The 22408-nt window shown below is 38.2% G+C and overlaps 1 protein-coding gene across 3 annotated transcripts in view; it reads left to right on the top strand.

Annotated features, from left to right (window-relative positions):
• The window catches only part of veph1 (ventricular zone expressed PH domain-containing 1), a 124462-nt gene that overhangs the window by 89929 nt on the left and 12125 nt on the right, over positions 1 to 22408 (top strand). For all 3 annotated transcript variants that reach the window (XM_051135283.1, XM_051135282.1, XM_051135281.1), the window contains exons 9-12: positions 263 to 603; positions 4308 to 4447; positions 6142 to 6276; positions 18874 to 18991. In XM_051135283.1, coding sequence (XP_050991240.1) covers positions 263 to 603; positions 4308 to 4447; positions 6142 to 6276; positions 18874 to 18991 — 734 coding nt within the window. The remainder of the gene's footprint in view (positions 1 to 262; positions 604 to 4307; positions 4448 to 6141; positions 6277 to 18873; positions 18992 to 22408) is intronic.

Raw genomic sequence — 22408 nt, 5'->3', positions numbered from 1 at the left:
TAAATGACTGTCCACCCAAATAATCAACCAGATCTCTGCAGTGATAAGCCTTGTTGTTTTTTATAACATTTGGTCTGTATGTACGCATGGTATTAATTTTATTTACGCAAGTCTTAAATTTGAGTTTGCTCAATACAACACTGGAAAAATATGTTCTGTGTATTCTAGTAGAGCATGGCACTTTTTAATAACTCTCAGCCTAAAATAAATGAACTGACTTTGAGTTTTTGTATTTTGACATGTGCTGTTCTCTCGTGTTCAGGTCAAAGAGTCTGGCTCTTCACGCTCTACGCACACGATCCATTAACTCTGACAGCGGTCCAGAGGGAGAAGGGGTGGATCTGAGCGCAGAACCTGATGACTGTGAGGCCGGTCCCAGCCCAGAGACCGGTCCTCCCCTCACAACCCTGCAGGAGAACCACAAACTCACAGAGACGCAACCTGACACATCTCCAAACAGTGAAGGGCAAAAGGTGGCGGCTGGAGACCCCCGGGAGGGAGACCGACTCTGGATCCACCTAAGAGACAACATGGAAGAAATCAAAACCTTCTGTGCGGAAATGATCAAACAAATCCCCGTACCTGAGCAATGTGTCATTGAAGGTAACATGTCAAATCTCAGAGCAATCCACACAGTAAACGTTTAAAAATACGTTGCATTTATGAGGAGTGCATAAGCAGTACTCTCCCCACTGATTTTGCCAGAAATTATTTTGAACATGGGAACTAATTTGAAAATGAATATGTTTATACAAGACTAAATTTCAGGTCAGCTTCTAGTTCAGGTTTTTGTTTTTGTTTTAGCAGCATGAGGAGATCATTTTCCTGACATATTTTGAAATATGTTCAAATATGTGGTCACGCCAATGACATATTAGGTTGCCATTCTAAATTGTCCAACGTCTTTAGTCAGGTCGCTTTGGTCAGATCACGTGCTTTCTGACTGAACCACTGATGATATTCTCACTATTAAGTTGACACTAAATGCTGCTCTTTAAATGCCCAGACACTTTGTTACAAAACACACATATAAAAGGATATCTTCATTAGACTGCAGTTAGAGAGCTGTTGCTATCATTGTTCTATCAAACATGATTATGATTATAATATTGCTTACTATTAGCTATCACATTGGTTATTAACATTTTCTGTAGAAAAAGTGATGCTTGCCCTGGAAAAACTCCACAATAGTTAGGCAATATCACAACAAGAGCACTATTTATTTTTTCTTAATATGTGCACAATTCCAAATGTGATGCTGATTATATTATACGGGTCAATAAAACAAAGAAAAACAAAACAAAACAAACAAAAAAGATATTAAACCAGTTACATTTGACCAACAAAAAAAGTTCCAAATAAAGCCACAGCAGAACCATTGCGTATCTTCGAGCAACAGTGTTTTGCTATTGCATGAATCTGCTTTCTTAACCAGATGGTTTTAGTGAATGATTAATTTACCTATTCATAAAGTCTGTTTCTCAAAATGCGTTCTTAAAGGGGTCCAAGGGGTCCTATTATGCTGTTTTACAAAGTCTTGATTTAGTTTTGGGGGTGTGCTAGAACATTCTCTCATGCTTGGTGGATCAAGAAATGCATTATTTTTCACATAATTTACATTATTACATTTGAAAGCTGAGACTTTGTTTCTTATTAAAAGTAACAAAGCACAAAGATCCTTTTTGTGATAATTGGATTGGAGGCACATTACAAATGTGTTTTGTGAAGGGAAAACCGTGAACCTGGCAACCCTGGTTTGAACTAAAGGTTCATAGATTCATAGGGTCAAATTGAACCAATGTTAATGATGCTGCCTTAATGCGTTATTATTGCTTTAACCAGGGCAGCCCTAAATTCAACACAAGAAACGTTTTCTTAACACAAATGGGCAATTACAGATAATTGCTTTTTGGCTGATATATTGGTGCATCCCTAGTCCAGTGGCTTAAAAAAAATAATAGCACACTTCTCATCAGCGAGCCACATGAATTGTAATACCATTAATGTCAATGGCAGTGCAGGTTGAGTTATGCTTATGTTCAATTTATACGGTTAAAGTTCTGTTTAAATCCCTAGATATGAACAATAGTTAGAGTGATGCTTGCCCACACCACTATTTATCATCTATGAGCACACTGAGTGTGATACGCTGAGTTCAGCTTAGGGTGGCAGACAGATTGAGGGGCAGCTTGGCTCTGGTATCCAGATGTAAAGCCATCTTAAAACCCGGTCTCTGCCTCTCATTCACATTATTCAACAGCTCTCCCACTGAGGAACTGTAAGGTAATCGATCAGTCGGCGACCTGCTGAACTGGCATGTGAGTGCATTTATGTGTGTCAGTGTGAAGGATTCAGTGCAGTCGTACTCACCACATCATCAGCTAATGTCATAGTCATGTGTGGTAAAGCTGTCAGAAAGAATTTTGTGAAGATTTGCTGAACAGCGTCCAATTACTGGCAGACTTCACGATGAGAGTAGATCTCTGGTTTTCTGCTCTAGTCGTTTGTGATATACTTTAAACATTTAGTCTATCCCCTTTAAAGCGCACAACTAGAGCGAGCAAAAAGCATTCGAGTGTGGATGTAAAGAGGCATTTCATTTGCTGGATGCACTGAACAAACGTGCCTCTTCACTACATCAGAAAGAGTTTGGAGTCTGCACAAAAAGAGAACGATCACATGAGCTCTACCTTCTTCTTTCCTATTGGCTGTTGCTCCCGAATGTTTGCATAATGTTGAGGGATTCTGAACTTTGTCGCATCACTGGATACGCCCCATCCGGTCGCCAACGGTTGCTGTCGCTCTTGTCTCCGTAAAATCGCCAGCTCTCCATTGAAATGAATGGGATCGTGTCGCTTTGACGCTGCGTGTCGCTTGTAGTGTGAAAGGGGCTTTAGAGCAGTCAACAAAAAGGACAAAAAATGCATCTACTTTATTGTCACTGCTTTATTGTGGATAAAAACTTTGTTTAATCACTGAATTTAGAGTCTCTAGTAGATTGGTAGACATGCACATTTTAAAAAGACTTGAACAAACCTGTTGAGTGAATAATTCAATGACTTACTCATAAGAAGACATTCACTGCTTGCCACGTGCTGTGACTAATGAACAGTCTAAAGATTTGAATCGCTAAGATGAAACAATCATCAACAGCATAATTACCAAAGTATAATTGGCTTGTCCACATTCTACTCTGTCTTGCATGGGTTTTTCTATCTCTCCAGTTCCACGAACTCATTTTCTTTTACAAGAATACACTCATTTATCTTCAGCCCATCAGGATTTAGTTATTCTAAGAAGCCCAACTGCAGTTTCTCTCTTCTTTCTTTCTTTTTTTTCCTCCTTTTTTCACTGATTTCATTAAACAGTTGATGCATAATCCACATGTCACTGAGTCACATTTAAAAAAAAAAAGAATATAAGAACCCCAAAGCATAATTATGCTCCAAGTGTTGTTTCATAAACACATATGGAGAGTCAAAGGACATTCAGGCCGTCACATATACAAACCCAAAAACATAAACGCAATATAATATTAACTTCACTCTTCTTCTCTCTCGCTCATATAGTGTCAGTGAAGGCCAAAGTGAATGCATGATTGATGATGTTTATAGAGAGGCTGATTTTAAGTGATTTGTATAATCAATAGACAGAACAAAACGACACAGTTATGACTAGTGGTTTACCAATATAGGCTTCGCGATGGCCAGTGGGAATGATAATATCTACAGTGCCGGGTTAGATTGTCTCAAATGGCACAACCAAATAAATAAATACAGTAACCTGCCAACCGTGAGACCAACATGTAAAATGACCAAACGCATCAGATGGTTAGTCATCAGTCCGTTGGCGTATCTAATGGGTGGTGGATTAGACCAATAATATGGTCAATAGGAAGTACAAAAATACTTATTTTCACAGTATTTAATCATATTCCAATAAGGGTGTTTTGATGACTGGGTTTTTTGGAACATCTGTTTAGGAACCCAGTTTGGTTCATATTGGCATATGTAAACATGATAATCAACCCAATGAACGCAACATTGTTTCAGAACGAAGTAAATGATCTACAGGTCTGAAATTGCCTTACAACGTCATAATGCCTGGTTTTATTGATACATACTTGATTGTTTTCTTCTGCAGTGGTTTGGAGTCTGACTACACTATTGTGTTTCAAGACGAAGCAGTTTAGCTGCTGACAGTTTTTTTTAGGATACTTTGTGGTTTTGGGATGTCGGCTATACTTCTGGCGAAGGAATTCATAAGCAATTCATGCTCCTGTGTTTATGTGTGTGTTTGTGCTCCAGACTCTCATCGTGGCTGTGTAGCTAAGCTGTCGTTCTCCTGTCCACTGAAAGGACACTACTGCCTGTACGGGAAGTCCTGTTTCTCACTGTGTAGCCGCCAACCACACCTCTGGATCCAAATCATGCTACTGGCACTGCAGGTAACAGTCAGACGTGTTTTTGTGGCTGTATGCGTAGGTTTGTACTTGTTCAGCTATACTTGTGAGGGCCAAATGTCCTAATTGATGTAATAAAATATCATGACAGCCAACTCGTGAGGACATTTTAAGTGGCTAGGCTTTTTAATCTGCCAAATCATGTTTTTATTTGAATCTAGTGATTTGTAGTGGTTTCTGTTAGGGTCATGTTTAATAGTTGGGGTCACGATAGAAAATCATTCATCTGGTATAAAAACACTGAAAGTCTGAGATGTACTCACTAATATGTTGAAACGTGTTTGTTTGTGTGTGTCAATGTATTATTGTTGGGTGTAAATAACTAAAAGTGGCAATACCATTAACTTAATTTTCGAATTTACACATTTTCCAAACATGATGGGTTGCTTGGCTCTAGCTTTTCTAGTATCTTTTATAGCTTTTCTAGTAACAAGTTCTCGTTCCAAACTAGTAGCATTGCAATAAAACACCACATCTCTCTTTTAGTCAAATTGTATTGCATAACATAATAACAATCTGAGCCAAAGACAATATCCTACAATGTCAAGTCTCTCAAAGAATTCCTAAATTAAAGCAAATCCAGTTAAAAAGGAAAAACAGTCCACTCACTACTGTTCCCAGAAGTCCCAATGTGACTCTTAAGATTTTTTCATGTTTTGTAGAAAAATAAATAGTGTGTTTTGGTTTATGTGTTACATGTAATATGTTTTACTATACATCTATACATATAATAATATGAAATAAATATTTACAAAACCTATAAAAAGTATATTTATAAGAACTATTTTTAGAGCTTGTGCCAAACTAAAGTGATTTATATAAGTGCTCACATTCTGTATCACAATTTGAATAAAAGTTTTATTTTCCATGCTGTTTTCATGCAATTAACTTTCCATTTGGGTAGTGACAACTGTATTCAAATCGTGATTGAATCTAAAATTATGATGATTAACACAGAAAGCATGGCAACAGATGGAACAAAATAGATCATACTAGTATGCACACCCTAGTAAAAAATAACAGATTTAAAATGCATTTGTTTTATACTAAGTATAGTTCAAGTCTATTAACATATTTACTGACATATCGCTTGAGACTTACTGATATGAAAATTGTAACTGTGCACAATACGCATTTCTTAATATTAAGCCTATATATGTTTTAATGTCACTATTGATGAGGACTGTATGATCTTTAAATAATATCGGTCTTTAAATGCACAGTGTACCTAAATTATACTTGCAATAGTTCCACTTCAGCACAATGAAATATATTTCAGTATATCTTTAATTGGACTTCTGCACAACTAAAGTGCATTAAGTAGGCCTACAAAATTAGTTGTTCCAATTTAGCACTTTAGGAAAACCAGTTCAGTACACTAAAAGTACAAGTGCAGGGTATTTTTATTAAGTACATAATATGTAACTGTATTTGTAGTATACTTAGCATGGAATAATATTTTAAATACATTATAGTATGTTTATTTGAGGTACTAATAGGCCTCTCCCTCATTCTATTATGTGTTTCCTTGTTCTTCATTTTATTATTTTGGCTCAGTGGTTATTCTTATCTTGAGCAACCATGAGCAGCGGTCAGTATGATGCTTGCCTTAGCAAACATCACTAATTATGAGTAGCGTGTATTTTGGCAAACTAGCGGTGTATCCTGTCTGTGTGCAGAGTAAAGTGAGCGAGGCGTTGTGCTGTCAGGATAAGTGTGTTAAGCAGCTGAGGAAGCTTTGGGAGAAAACACAGCTGACGGGAGCTCACAGCTTCGAGCTGGCCATGACCCAGACAACTGTTCCTCACAAGAAGGTAAAGTCCTAAAGCATTTATTTTGTGCTCTTCTTCTTTAATGCTCTCTCTGTCTGTCTGTCTGTCACTCACACAAACACATGTGAACCAACATGTATCCACTCACGCAGCACTTCTCATTTCTCTTGAGAAATGACACTGGATTTGGCTTCACACATCAGTCCATCTGATTTTGAGCCACACTTGCTTTTTGAAGGGATTGTTCACTTCTAAAAAGATGGCAACATTAAATTGGTGCATACAAATCTTGTGCAGTATTCCGAGTTTTCTAAAGCAAAGCAGTCGCAGACACACACTTGATTCTTAATGCTGTGTTGTTACCTGAATGATCCACAGCTGTGTTCTTTTGTTTAATGATTTTTCATGAGTCCCTTGTTTGTCCTGAACAGTTAAACTGCCTGCTGTTCTTCAGAAAAATCCTTCAGGTCCCACAACCTTTGGTTTCCCAGCATTTTTGTGTATTTGAACCCTTTCCAGCAATGACTGTAAGATTTTAATATCCATCTTTTCACACTGAGGGACTCATATGCATCTATTACAGAAGGTTTAAAACTCACTGATCTTACATGAACATCTTAGATAACATGAGGGTGAGTAAATTATCAGGAAATTTTCATTCAGGAGTGAACTAATCCTTTAATTATTCCAAATATGTATTAGTAATGTATACAGACAGAGTCAGAAATGATTTATATTGCTTTCTACTGATAATCCCCAACTCTAAGATAGAATAAATAAGCAGGAAAAATCAGTCATCTTCCCTCTTCCTTGCTGCAGGATATTATGAGGAAGAAGTGGCCCAGCAGGGTAGGAAAAGTATGTCTCATCCTGATCAAGGATTACATTTATGCCTTCGAGGAGAAGGTATTGGTTACCACAGTGGAAAACAATTTATGCATGTGTTAACTGTAACCTTGTTGTACGACTCAAAGTTCTCTGTGCAGAGCAATAAAGAAAGACCTAATATAAAGTACACTCTTACAAATAAAGGTTTCCATTGGCATTTATGGTTCCATGAATAACTTTTAACATTCATGGAACCTTTAAATTGCACAAAGGACTCATTAGATGATTAAAATGTTCTTCACACTAAGAAAAAAGAAATGTTCTTTTTTGAAGAACTGCATTACTCCAGAACCACCTGTATTTAACATTGCAGAGCCCAACATATGCCCTCCGTTACAGCCACGTCCATAGTTGAAAAGAGCCACGTCATGCAAACTGTGACAGGTGAGAGGTCATGATAGCTGCTGAGACGTGAATGTTTACCTTAGGTCATTTCCTCTTTACGGTGCCATGTAAATCCAAGTGCTCTGATGATCTTATCAAACATCGTAAATGTCAGCTCTAGAATAATTACATAGTACAGCTGGTGTCTTTTGTGTCTTTATGCTGTCTTCCTTTTCTTCCTCCCGTTTCTAAATCTAGGGTCATTTTTTGTCCAGTAAAGAACACATATGGAATCTGTTTGTGTTGGGCAAATGCGCACATGCAAAAATACGAGGCAGGACACTAGCAAACCCATCTTGAATGCACTCGTAAACATCCCTTAAATGATGCCCTAACCCTGACGTTTCCTTTGATTTATTCTCTGGCCTGTGCTTAAAGCTGAGCCAACATTCATATGATAAAAAAGGATTTTTTTCTTTTCTTCTGAAATGAGATGTACTGTGTGGACATACTGTAGACATATGTGACCCCACATAGTGAGACAAATACATTGGGGCATTGTGGCCAATAATGGTGGAAACGTTCAAAAGGTTTTTTTGTGGTTGAGACATAAGGTTTATGTCTATATAGGGTTTTACTTAGGGGGAAAAATAACCTCCCCTGACAAATGTTCACAAGAGTAAAATGTGAAACTAGTTAAGTTTACATTGAAAACAAACAATAATTTCAAGAAAATCACAAACTGGCTATATTGTAACAGTTCTGATTCATCTCAATGTGCAACAACAGTAGTGCACTATACTACATTGTGAAGAAAATCTGTGAAATTTTCATTAAATAAACAGTAGCAAATATAGTAGCAACATTCTTATCTATATGGATTGAGCATAAATTAAAAACAATATTTTATTAACTCATATAATGTTAATATAACAAAGTACTAAAATACATAAGAAGAAACATACAGGTGCATCTAAAAAAAATAGAATATCATGAAAAAATTTTTATTGTAACTTATTTTAAAAACTGAAACCTTCTTATATTCTATATTCATTACATGTAAAGTAAAACATTTCTAAAGTTTGCTTACACAAGACACATTGGAAGGTGGAAACAGTAAATGTGTATAGGCTGACCTCTTTGGATCACTGAAAAGGCATCTAAATAACTCTATATTGTGATTAATTCTTTATCATGATTCATTTTTCACATCCGCAGTGCATATTTTGGTGTTACAGTATGCAGTATAAACGAACACCAGCATTATAGCACTGAAGATTGGAGCAATGGCTGCTTCTTTGCCACCATCAAAATAAATTACATACTTGGTCGGCAGCACATATTACAGCAAATGACTTGCTCCTAGCACAAATTACAGCATCAGTGAAGTGTGGCATGGAAGTGATCAGCCTGTGGCACTGCTGAGGCACTATTGAGCCTTTAGATTGTCTGTATATTGTTGGATCAACTGTTTCTCACCTTTCTCTTGAAAATATCCCATATATTCTCAATAGGGTTCAGGTCCGGCATGGTGGCTGGCCAATAAACCAGAGTAATATCATAGTCAGCAAACCACTTGGAAGTGTTTTTTGCACTGTGGACAGATGCTAAAGTCCTGCTGGAAAAGGAAATCAGCATCTCCATTAAGCTTGTCAGCAGATGGAAGCATAAGTGCTCCAAAATCTCCTGGTAGACGGCTGCACTGACTTTGGACTTGATAAAACACAATGGACCAACACCACCAGACATCACAACACCCCAAATCATCGACTTCAAAAACTTCACACTGGACTTCAAGCAGCTTGGATTCTGTGCCACTCCAGTCTTCCTCCAGACTCTGGGATCATGATTTCAACATGAAATGCAAAATGTACTTTTATCTGAAAAGAGGACTTTGGGCCACTGCACAACAGTCCAGTTCATTTTCTGCTTAGCCCACGTAAGATGCTTCTTAGTTGTTTCAGTTTCAGAAATGGCTTAGTAGCCCTTTTCCTGAAGACGTCTGAGCATGGTGACTCTTGATGCGCTAACTCTAGCTTCATTCTACTCCTTGTGAAGCTCTCCCAAGTGTTTGAATCGGCTTTACTTGACAGTATTCTCAAGATTGCGGTCATCCCTGTTGCTTGTGCACCTTTGCCTACCCAATTTCTTCCTTCCAGTAAACTTTGAATTTAAAATGCTTTGATACAGCACTCTGTAAAGAGCCACCCCTTTCAGTAATGACCTTCTGTGAATTACTTTCTTTGTGGAAGATGTCAATGATTGTCCCCTGGATCATTGCCAAGTCAGCAGTCTTCCCCATTAGTGTGGTTTCAAAGAACAAGAGATACCCGGAATTTATACTGTAGGGATGGTCATTTAATGAAACTCAAATGTAAATATTCTAATATTTTGAGATACTGGATTTTTGACTTTCATGAGCTGTACACTCTAATCATCAAAATTAAAACAAAATACTTTGGAAATATTTTACTTTACATGTAATGAATCTAGAATATATGAAAGTTTCATTTTTTTAAATAAGTTACAATAAAAAAAAAACTTTTTCATGATGTTCTAATTTTTTGAGATGCAGCTGTAATTAAGAAAAACATGCCACATAGGGAATCCAGGAATGTCAGTTAATGTTTTGTTTTTTGTTTTTTACTGTTAATTGTGCAATCTTCTCCAATTTTTCACTTTGAAAATTACATAAACTGTCCAGCTGGCTTTGTATATAGTAATACATAAGTTACTTTTGATCACTTAGCAGGTTTTTACTTTTACATTCATTACAGTCATTTTTTACATTGTGCTACATTGTATTCCACAGTGTTTACACAAAGTTTGAATTTATTTGACAAGTTTTACTAAATTGTACAAGAGGGGAAAAAATAAACATCTCATACAGTTTAAAAAAACTGACAAAGGATAAACAAATACAATGAAGTCTACGGCTTGAGGTTCTTTAAGCTTTCCAAGCTTTAAAAAATAAAAAATGAGCTAAGTGTACTGTTCGTAATGGGGAAAGTTCCCCAAATACATGACAGCATCATTTGTTTTATCAGTTTGTTTATATTCTTTAAGGTCAGTGTGACACCAAGAATTTAAGTCTGCTAGTATAACACCAGCTTTAATAGTCTGGTGACAAAAATCATGTGTAAACCTCTGTTCTAGTGCATGAAAGTGGACAGTGGAAATTGGATTAAGTGCTAGAAGGCACCAGGTCATATGTCACATACCTGAGAGAGGGTTAAACTCACCAGCGGTATGCCTTTACAACAATTTGATTTTTCTTTTCTCTCTACTCAGAAAAAAAATGAAGTAGACAAAAATAAAATTGCAGGAGGTCTTAAAGGAATTTTCACCGCACAACATCTTGAAGGCATTATAAGTATGTCACTTTACTAATGATAGATCACACTGAAATAATAGTAAATAATGGAAACTATTTGGAGAATATAGAAAAGCCCCTTTGCTTCACATCACTGTTTTACTGACTGGTGGATGGGATCCTATTACCATCCCTTTGAGAGTGTATATGTGCATGTGCTGTGTGTGTTAGGCCGACTGAGGCTCTATAAACGGACACTGAGAAGAGTGTTGCAATAGTATCCATTACAAACAGAAGGACCTCTGGTACTTTTCCGGTCTCCTCAGGATAATGATGACATGTTTGCTAGCATGTATAGGCCCCATGGTTTTGGCTATTCTCCCCTGACGCTTGTGCACATCTGGGGCTTAGCGTTTTCGGTGCACATGTACGCTGGGGTTTCGAGAGTCAAGGTTGGTGTTGACGTGTTTCTTTTGACATGCTAGAATAGCATAGTCCCATTGTTCAGCTCTGTTTCCCAACACTGGCAAGCTGCCGGCCTGGATTGCCCAACATTTTGGATCAGAAATAGAAAGTGAAAATTAACTTGCAGGCATGGTAAACGCTGTTGGGGACCTCTCTGTTAATTATCCAACCACCCTCAGTGTGTCATATGTCTCTGTGATTCACTGGACTGACTGATCATTTCCTGTTTGTCACTCAAGTTGATGGGAGATGGGAACTCAACCACTGACAAGAGAGAACAAACCTTATTGATTCTTGCATCTACATTTGGCTTCCATTCTTTATGAACTTTTTAAAGTGTCAAGGTTTTGTTGTAATGGGCTTTCAGTGGAAGGACAAAAATCTCTTATGTTGCAATAAAAACACTTAGTCTTATTGCTTTGGGATGTTTTAATATGATATCTGTTTAAAACTGCAGTGGAAAAATGGTGAGCTAAACATTTGTATGTAAATGGCTACAATCCTATTTGGTCAAAATGATAGTCCCTTTGATTGAAAATGATGCATTTTTTAATTTTTCAGAAGATTCAGCATCTTCAACGTTCAATATTTCTTTTAGAGTTTTGAGGAGGCACTGCCTCCCCTGCCTCCCTTGCCTCCTCAGAGACTGTATATGTATATATACTGCATACCAGTGTTGTTATATGTCATCCATTTGGTATGGTAGTTTGCTACAGCTAAATGAGTTCACAAAGTATGTTATAAGTGAACTACACACTCTCCAGCTGGCCATCTGAATGATGTTGCTGCATGGTGTTATTTACAGTATATATGCAGTCACGCTATTGGTGGAGCCAGAAGTTGACATATTGGGCCGCTCAATTAGAGGTATTTTTATAGCATTAGAGAGACCCAGTGTTTACACTCTTGTGGGAAATCAGCCTAAGAAATGGCTTCTTGAAGTTGTCTCTGCACATTAACCTGAGATAGGCGAAAGTATTTTACCATCCAAACAATGACACACATAAGCTTTAACTACCATTTACAATCAATTTGTCCAGTGGTCTGCTGATTGTTGGATTATAAGAGAATCTCTAAAGGTCTACATGTGCAAATAAATCACCAGCACATGGCCTGTCTACAGTCTAATATATATTTACACTGATACAGATGTCTGTTCCTGCTGTTAACATCTCTCTTATTAGCTTTCATCCAAACTTGACAAGCAGCCATGGCTGAGATTTTGCCGTAGCCAAGTGTTCAACCAGACCAGATTGTTCAAAGGTAACACAGTCCTCAAAATTAAATATTATTATCTTATTTTTGCTATCTTAATTATGTGCTATTTATATGGTTAGTTACAATATATAACTGCATTTATCATATTTTTTCCAGTTGTTTGCAACCTTATCTGAACAGACCTGCTGTTAGGGTTGGGTTTAAGCCTCTTTCATACTACACAATTTTTTGTCAGTTTCGACGGTCACTGTGTCAGATCATACAGTTTTGCCTCCTAAGATCTTATCGTGTCGTGAAAAAGAAACATCGTCTTTAACACAGTGCGGGTTGTCATCAATATGGTGGGACTAGACAGAAGGTGCCATTAGTGTAAACAAACAATGGCTAGCAAACAGCTTGTTTTGCCCTGTCTTGTTATCAGAATAGCCCAGAAATAAAGAAAACCTGACAGTGAACACAAATCTGGACTGCATGAAGAGGACAGTATGGACTGTCAAAGAGAACTGATGTAAAATAGTTTTTGTTTGACCTCTGTTCCTTAAGGAAACATCATAAATGCAAAAGTACAGAAACAAACATAACAAAAGGCACATGCTCACACCTGACAATATGCGTGGTGTACCAAACCTCACAACACGAGAGCACCCTGCCAGTGAAAGCCAGGTGCTCACAAACAAACAAAACCGAAATCAAATGAAAGATCCAGATACCATGCTTCACACACACAATGCACCACAAAGATGAGACGCCGCATAGGCAGCGCTCCAGCAGGCCACAAATACTGGCAGATGGACAGGGCGGACAGACCAGGGGGTTTCTGGAAACCCTGGTGGACAGCCAGGGCAGAGCTGGAGAGATGAACCATGGAGCCTCCAGGAGATCAGGGCCCCCAGCAGATCGCAAGATTGGAGCAGATTCTGGGACAAGCTCTGTGTCCGTGACAGAGAGACTCAAGGGCCACCGGCTCCAGACTTAAGATCTTCACAAGCACCTGCTTGTTAAGCAAAGGGCGCTCTCCCTTCCTCCGCTTGCAAAGATGATGCTGTGGTGCGGAGTTACCCACCTCTGGACAAGCTGCAGTGCACTCAACCTCCTCCGGGGCACTTCTGGGTGGGATGGCAGGTGAGGCAGACATAAAGCATGAACGTTAGGACCCTGACTTTCAACTGAAACCAAGCTAGACATACACCATACACAAACAGACAGAGGTGGGGCTTTGGCAGGTCAGGAATCTGGTGGTTAGACAAGGCAGACTGACCAGGGGGCCTTTGGCAGGTCAGGAAGCCCAGTAGATGGCCAGGGCAGAGCTGGAGGGACAGATCAGTGAGGCTTCGGAAGATCAGCAACCTCTGCAGATGCCAAGAATGGAGTGGTCTCTGGGACGAGCTCCGTGGCTGTGACAGGGAGAGTTAAGGGCCACCGGACTCTGGTCCTCCAGGACCACCAGAGTCCAGACTCGGGATCTTCAGAAGCACCAGAAAGGTGAAAAGCTGCAGTGCACTCAGCCTCACCTGGGGCAATTCTGGGAGGAACATGAAGCATGAATTATGACAGACAGGACCAGACAGGAGTGTTAAAATTTATACACCACACTCTGCACACACAATGCTCCACAAAGGCAAGAGGGTGCACAGACAGGGCTCCGGTAGGTTAGGAATCCTGGCAGATGGACAAGACAGGCTGACCAGGGGGCCTCTGGCAGGTCAGGGAGCGCAGTAGATGGCTAGGCAAAAGTAGGAGGAACCAAGCAGGGGGCTCTAATGGATCAGGAACCCCAGTGGATGGCTAGGTCAGAGCTGGAGGGACAGACCAAGGAGGCTCCAGGAGATCAGGGACCCCAGCAGATGCCAAGAATGGACCGGACTCTGGGACAAGTTTAGTGACAAGTTAGTGTAAAGATGAGGTGGTGGCACAGAGTTGCCCACCTCTGAGAAAGCTGCAGTGACCTTTCTCGACCTCCTTCAGGGCACTTCTGGGAGGGACTTGAAGGATGAATGTTGGGACCCTGACACTGAAGTGAAACCAAACCAGACAAGAGTGTTGAGATCCATACACCACACTCTACAAACACATCATACCGCAAGGGCTCGCCCCAGGGTGCATGGCCCAAGCACACTTGAAGCTGCACGCTTACACAAATACAAGACAATAAGAGTTCTTAGTCTAAGAATAAACCTAAAGTGACAGAAGCCTGACACCTGCATCCTAATTATGGGTTAACCACCAGTTCCAAGACTACTACTTTAGAGTAAGTGATTTGGCCAATTCCTCTTCAGCTTGTTTTTGAGCCCAACTTTTAATGAGGAACATAAACCACAGCACAAATACCCCCTACTGGACTCCACATGTGAGAACATGTACACATACACACACATGGCCCTCATTTAGATCTATGTACTTGACTCATCTGTAAAAAATACGTCAGATACCATTTGAAAGATTTTCATTGCACAGTAATCAAATGCACATTACATTTCGTGGTCGATTCTTACACTGATTTAGTTGGCATGAAATAAGAGATGACAGAGCACTAGTAAGATGACTCGACTGTTCTTAGCTAGAGAGCCTGTCCGCGGGGGTTCGGTAATATCCTGCATCAATCTACAGGCAAGAAGGGAAATTTCAAAACATAAGATGTGTCTCCCTTTGCTCTAAACTGAGAGATAGAAAAGCTCTCAGTTGTGATATTCACTCACAGGGAAAATTAAACATAAGTCAGATTATTGTTTGATTATTGTTTTATTATTTGGTCTGAACAGCTTGTATCATGTAGTTCTCATGGAAGTCGTTATGGTTTTAGTTGTCTTTTGAGAATTGACCACTTAACTGAAATTCAAAACAGTTTTCGAAGCCGTTTCTTCTCTAACAAATTAAATGTTGGTCTGTTGTCTGGGAAAGCTGGACTGTGTCCCCTGCCTTAATCTAAGTAATGCACTGCCATGCTGAAGGAGATAGTGAAAACTCCTGCCATTCATCTCTCTGAGCCTCAGGTCTGAAAAATCTGGAGTGACTGATGACCTGGTTTTGTTCGCTTGAGGTGAAACAGTGTGTAATGTAGAAAACAGAAAACCAGACCCTCTTAATGGAATAGTCCCCACTCCCCCAAGCTCTAAAAAAATAATAAAATGCTCTGTATGACTCAGGCTTTATGATCTTATAGGGATAGCTTTCTCACTTACCTGTATGACTCATCTGCAGAACACAAAATATATTTTGAAGAATGTTGGTTTTGTTTACCTTTGACTTCCATTATAGGGACAAAAAAGACCTTTTTACCCTCAAAATATCTTCTTTTATTTTCTACAGAAGGATTTTATGGACAGCTTTGTGTGATATATAGTTTTAGTAACCACATGTTGTTCCAAACCCATAAGACATTCATTTAGCTTTGGAATAATGACAATATTTCAAGATATTTTTAAAGAAACCTGAGATGTTTCTGTCCCTCCACTAAAAATGTCCATTCAACCACAATTTTATAAAGTCACCATAAACGTAATCCATATGAAGTAACGAGTGGTCATTTTATTTGATTAAGGCTTTAATTTACATATAAGCAAGGATTAAAGCACATACATAGAGCACATCAGATATGGACAACGGCAGCTCAGCCATACTTATGCAAGAACAAACCTATTTGGTTCTTGCACAGAAATCTCTCAGGTTTCATTAAAAATATCTTCATCTGTGTTTCAAAGATGAATGATTTTCTTATTGGCTTTGGAATGACATAAGGGCAGCTGATGTCACAATTTTCTTGTTTGTGTGAACTATCCCTTTAAGGGTGGAGGCAATGCACAAGCCAGTGATCGTGATTTCTTGGAAAGGACTTCTGAAAAATCCTTGTTTTTCTCCCAGCTCTTCCGTGTGATGTTTGTGATCGTCCGTTTCCAAAAAATCTCAGCTCAGTATAATGGCCACTTCACTGATTTAGATATCTGTAAAAACAGATAATTTTTAAATATCATTGGTTTTCTTCATCTTGGCAGACTGCTCTTGCTAAAGGCCACACACCCTCACACCCATTGGGAATTCTAGTCAGTAAGCACATTTAGATGTTGAGGCTCATTGTTCACTGGTGTCTAGCTGTGCTGTTAACTCTCAAATACGTAAAGTAAATCCCAGATAGTCATTACACAGCTGTTTCAGTCCATTGACGGCTTTCCGCAAAGACTTTAGAGACTGATTTTGGGATAACTAGATCAAAAGTCTGTGCTGTTTAAGAAACATTTAAATCAATGTAGTGATGTGTTAGACCTGTTCCAAAAACTAGTAAGATGCCTCATTCACAAGGTGAAAAAGTTTTGTTAGCATAGATATCTCAATAAACCCGTACACTCAGTGACTGACAGACAGAGAGCACCTCGTTTGATTGGCAAAACATGGTAAAGTTATAAAATTTGGCACAGAGATAGAGGATGATCTCAACTTTAACCATAGCAAGTTTGAAATCTCTGCCTCAGTCTCTCTACACTGTAAAAAATAAAAAACACAATTTGTTGAGTCAGCTTAAAATAATTTCTTACCCTACTGCCTTAAAATTTTACGTTCAGTCAACTAAAATAAGTTTAGTCAACTTGAAATGTTAAGTTGTACTAAGTAACAACTTAGATATTTGTGTTTGCTAAACTTAACAGATGGGTAAGTAACCCAGCTGCCTTAAAATTTTAAGTTGATTTAACTCATATATCAAGTTGTCACTTAGTATAATTTAACATTTCAAGTTGAATCTTTTTTTGAGTTCACTAAACTTAAAATTTTAAGGCAGCCAGGTTACAAATTATTTTAAGCTGACTCAACAAATTGTTTTTTACAGTGTAGCACCACCAACAGCTCAAATTTGTACTCATGTTTATGGTAATAACTTTTGAACTATAAAGTTTAGAAGCAAAATTCTTTATTTCTCAAATTTCTTGGCTCATGCTGAGTTGAATACATACCAGAAATTTGACACAATTTTTAAAACTGGCCTTTGCTTATTTGATGCATCATGCCGAATTGGCTGATTTCTAATTGTCCAATATTGGCCATTTTGGGAATTGGCCATTTAGAATTTTGTCGTAAACCGTTGTATTACATGAACACATTAGCGTATCATTTTGAAACTCCATATGTGTCATCAGAACTATATTCTGAAAGTGCTCAGAAATGAACAGAACAACGCCATCTTCTGATAAAAATTTATAATGAAATTTCGAAAAATGCTAATAGCTTTTGATTAATTTAGACTGTTTTAGAAAAAGTGGTATTGATCGATTTCCTAAATAATGCTAAGAATATCAATACCAATTATTAATTATAAATAATTAAATGGGTCTACTCCAACAAACTACTACTATAAGCATGAGCCCCATCAGAGTGGTCGTGGGGGTGGTGTTGCAACAAAATATACTGATACTCTCAATGTTACTCAGAAACAGGATACAGGTTTAATTCATTTGAATTGCTTTTGCTTAATGTTACTCCACCAATAAGCAAAAGAAATCTCTCCTATCTCTTGTTTTAGCTACTGTGTATAGACCGCTAGGGCCTTATACAGATTTCCTAATAGAATTGGCAGAATTCCTTTCAGAAATATTGGTTTCTGAACCAATACCAACCATTTTGAATGTCTATGAAAACCTACTTTTTCAAACTCCTTCTTTAGCACTGCTCTGATTTTAGATTTTTCAGACCATGCAACTCTGTAACATATTCACACCAAACTTTTTCTCATTGACCACACCATAATAATTTAATAACAACGCCAGCTATTGTTCAAAAGTGATAAGAAATTAAATTGTATTACTAGTGTCTGTATTTGTAATTTTTCAGCCATCTCGACTAAAATAATCTAAAAATATCTTTAACCTAAGCATGGCTTCCTGCCATGCTTAGCTCCTGTTGAGCTTGGCCTCATAATTGCTTCTTGCAGCTATATTTTGATGCTTATTTTGGTTATAGAATCTTAAGTTACAACAGAAAGAGGTTTGATGTCTCAGGACACATATTTCAGCAATGATGCTATCCCATAAAAGTGTGCACAAGAAATGTGACTTGCCTGCAGTTAATTTCAATAGTTTGGGATTAACATGTTTCTAAGCTGTCAACGTGACATACGTTAAATACAATAAATACATAGATACGCACACATAACTGTTGTGTGAAAACGTTAAAAAAGTATACTTATAAGCATTTATTTTAGACTAAACATTTATATGACTGAACATGTTGCATTCTAGCGTTCCTTGTAAAGGTTACATGTGTCTTAGAATATGGCTAAAATGAGGTATTTTAGAAGGAAGCATAATTACTCATAATTACTTGTCTGGTTTTGGGAGCAGACTGTTGTGTGATCAAGTAGCTAATGATTCTTTCTCTTGTGTGTCATCTTTAGTTCTGTGGAGTAGCCTCTTCTGCTTTCATCACTCCTTCTCTATATTTACTCACAGGATGTGGACAGCTTGCAGATGTATCTGGAGGAGGTTCGTTTTTTTGACCTGTTCAGCTACAGTGAAGAGGAGGGTGGCTGGCTTTGTTTCATGTGCAGTAACCCAGAGAAAGCCACAGGTAAATAACACTTGCTTGTTTAAACATATGCACATAATAAATGACTCACTTTCAAACCTGCGACAGCAATACCATGGTTATAATGTTGCAGAAACTATCACAAGCTAGCACTGGGAGAAATATTGGTAAGTCTTCTCACTGAATCAGTTGATGCGGTTCACAAAAATAGTCTGATTCGTTCACAGCTTGGGCTGATCTGGCTGTCGAGTTCACCTCGCTGACTCGATTTTGGGCGCAGCTGTTAACAGCTCACTGGAGGGCAAGATTAAAAGCGAATAACAGTCATGATTTTTAACGAGTTACAGTTGATCCTTTTCTGAAGTTAATGATTAGCGGCTACATGATTTTGCAAAAGCACATCAGGACTCCAGATGTCAGATACAGCTTAAGTCCTCTGTTATGATTGCTGAAATCTGCTTTCCATGAGGAGAAGAAAGAAACAAAAACTAGAGGAAAAGGTGGTTTGTCTCATTTCTGTTTCTGAGATAGTTTGCGGCATTAGGATGTTCATCACTGAGACAAAGAGGCTTCTGATCCCATTCAAGTGCATCCACAATTGCTTTGTTTTGAATCTTCTCCAGACTTACAGATGTGCTCTTTAGCAGGATTTTCCACTAGAACCAATTAGATACAATAGAGAAGGTTTTTGCCTCTAGCCTGAATGTTTACCCAAAAACAATGAAACATATTGTAAATTGGTGCACATGGAGCATGTCTGTTTCATCTGAGATCATTTATAGGCATTTGAACCACTAAAGGAAAGAAAGTCTGAGGCCTCAGCATGGATATTGCTGAAACACGGCATCATTTTCCATGTGTTTAACAGAGCTTCTGCATAGCCGTAGGTGAAGCTTGCGTAGCGAGGTCTAAAACAATGTGTTCTTGTAAGCGGATAGCTTAATTGCTTAAGCTTCGTCAACAGGTCAATGCATTTTGTCTAGCTTCACCAGCAAAGATTTGCATGGCTACTAGCTAATTAAAGTGAACTAATGCAAAACATTCTGGAACATGTCGAATGTTAAATTTGTTATGTGGATGTTTACTTTCTCTGTTTGGATCATTTTTGCTTGTCGTAACTAGTATGGAAATTCATATAGAGACCAACACAAACAGAAGTGCATTTCCCGTACAATGACGCAACTTGGTGCTGAACCACCATAGTGTGCAACATTGTGAAATGAACTAGCACAATTTTCCACGTTAATCTTGCAAAATTATCATAAAATTGGCAGATTAATGCCACGGGTAATGTTACAACTTCTCATCCTAGAAAATTGCTCATTTACCTGTTTTTATAATATTTTATTTTATGCTCAGTAGACCATATTTGGCTTTGGTTCTTTACTTTGGTTTTTGGTTGTTACTCTTCATGTTTTTCTACTTTGAAGATTTTACACCCCCGGAGTTGAATGTTACAATTGTTCACTGCTGTTTGGTAGAGTATTGGATTGCTGCGGTACTTGAAATATTGATTGCGTCACTTCACTTCAGAAAGCAAATGTTTAGGCAACGAAGAGACACTTTAATGAGACAGGAAATGTTTTTACACACCACTATCCAGCAGCCAAGGTGGGAATAAAAGACTCATTGAAACCTCAATCGCAAGCGCTGCTCATTAAACAAAGGTTGTGGCACATATTCTATCTCCTTTATCCTTATTTGGAATGTGGGACAGTTTCCACCAGCAGAGAGCGGGGTTTTAATAGAGCGAGGTGAATGTTTACAGAAATAAGGATTTGGGGAAGGGTAAGCAAAACTTGGACAGGCAGCACATACCTTGGCAGTGTTATGGTCTGACAGAAGTCTGCTGTGTTGTCAGCTCATGAAGCACGTTATGTGCTTTGAGAGGGCTCCAGAGTTTGGCTTTGACATTAATGAGAAATTCAAACTAGGAGGACAGATCGCAGTAATACGGCTTCACAGCTACCAATATGATGCTATGCTGCAGAAATTTCACGAGGTGCATCCTGGCTGTTGGCTGCTTTGCTTTTACTGTCCTGTCTAACTTGTACATTTCAAAAGCTTTTAATTGAAATTTCAGTTTATGTAAGAAAACTTTTAGACTTTATATTTAAGTGTTGCTTTAAGAACAAATTATTTTTAAAATCATAAAAAAAAAAAAAAAAAAAAAAAAAAAAAAAAAAAAAAAAACCTTCAGGCATCCTAGGTGTATATGACTTCCTTCTTTCAGACAAATGCATTTTTAATTATATAAAAAATTATCCAGGGATTTCCAAGCTCTATCAAGGCAGTGGGGAGGCGTTTCTCTTCATCAGTCCAAAACAAGTCCAATAAAGTGCACCCATCCATAATAAATAAATAAAAAGTACCTCACATGACTCTGGGGGATGAATAAAGGCCTCCTGTAGTGAATCGATGCGTTTTTGTAAGAAAAATATTCATATTTAAAACATAAGAATCAATTTAATCCAGCTTGCGCTGACTGATCGTACACTGAAGCAGCTCCGGGTGGATGACGTAATACGTCGGCAATGCGCATGTGCCGCTTAGAAGTGACAAACGTGAATACACAGTAGAGAAAGGTAAACAAAGCACCAGTCAGGAATTAGAAATTCAAAATGAGGATTTGTAAAGAAAAATGTTGGATGTTTTTGATATAAACCAACAGGAGACTGTTTTTCCTTTGCTGATGTAAGGAAGCTTTGCTTCCTTTGCTCCTGTAAACAAACATTGGTTTTCGTGAGACTTCCAACATCCAATGTCATCCGCCTGGAGCTGTTTCTGTGTGTGAACAGTTGGCGCGAGCTAGATTAAAGTGATTATTATGTTTTAGATATAACTTTAATATAACTCTGAACGTATTCATCTGAAAAAAGTCATATACACCTAGAAGGCCTGGAGCGCGAGTAAATAATGGGCTAATTTTCATTTTTGGGTGAACTAACCCTTTAAAGGAGAAGTCCACTTCCAGAACAACAGTTTACAGATAATTTACTCACCCCCTAATCATCCAAGATGTTCATGTCTTTCTGTCTTCAGTTGTAAAGAAATTATGGTTTTTGAGGAAAGCATTCAGGATTTTTCTCCATATAATGGACTTCACTGGTGCCGCAAATTTGAACTTCCAAAATGTAGTTTAAATGCAGCTTCAGAGGGCTCTAAAGGATCCCAGCTGAAGAAGAAGGGTCTTATCTAGCGAAACGATCGGTCATTTTTTTCGAAAAATAAAAATTTGTATACTTTTTAAGCACAAAAGCTTGTGTAGCACAGGCTCTGGGATGCACGTTCTTGAATGATTCGTTCATTTTTAAACCTCATGAACGTATAGTGATGTTTCACCTTTTAAAGCCCCAAATAAACTCCTGAACTTTTATCCTGTGTCTTGTTTTTGACATAGAGTTGGATGTACGCCAACTTTCCTAAATTATGTGAAACCCTGTCCAGTATATATCTATA

The sequence above is a fragment of the Labeo rohita genome, chromosome 18, assembly GCF_022985175.1.
Source record: "Labeo rohita strain BAU-BD-2019 chromosome 18, IGBB_LRoh.1.0, whole genome shotgun sequence".
Lineage (NCBI taxonomy): Eukaryota > Metazoa > Chordata > Actinopteri > Cypriniformes > Cyprinidae > Labeo > Labeo rohita.
This window is presented reverse-complemented; position numbering and strand designations above follow the sequence as displayed.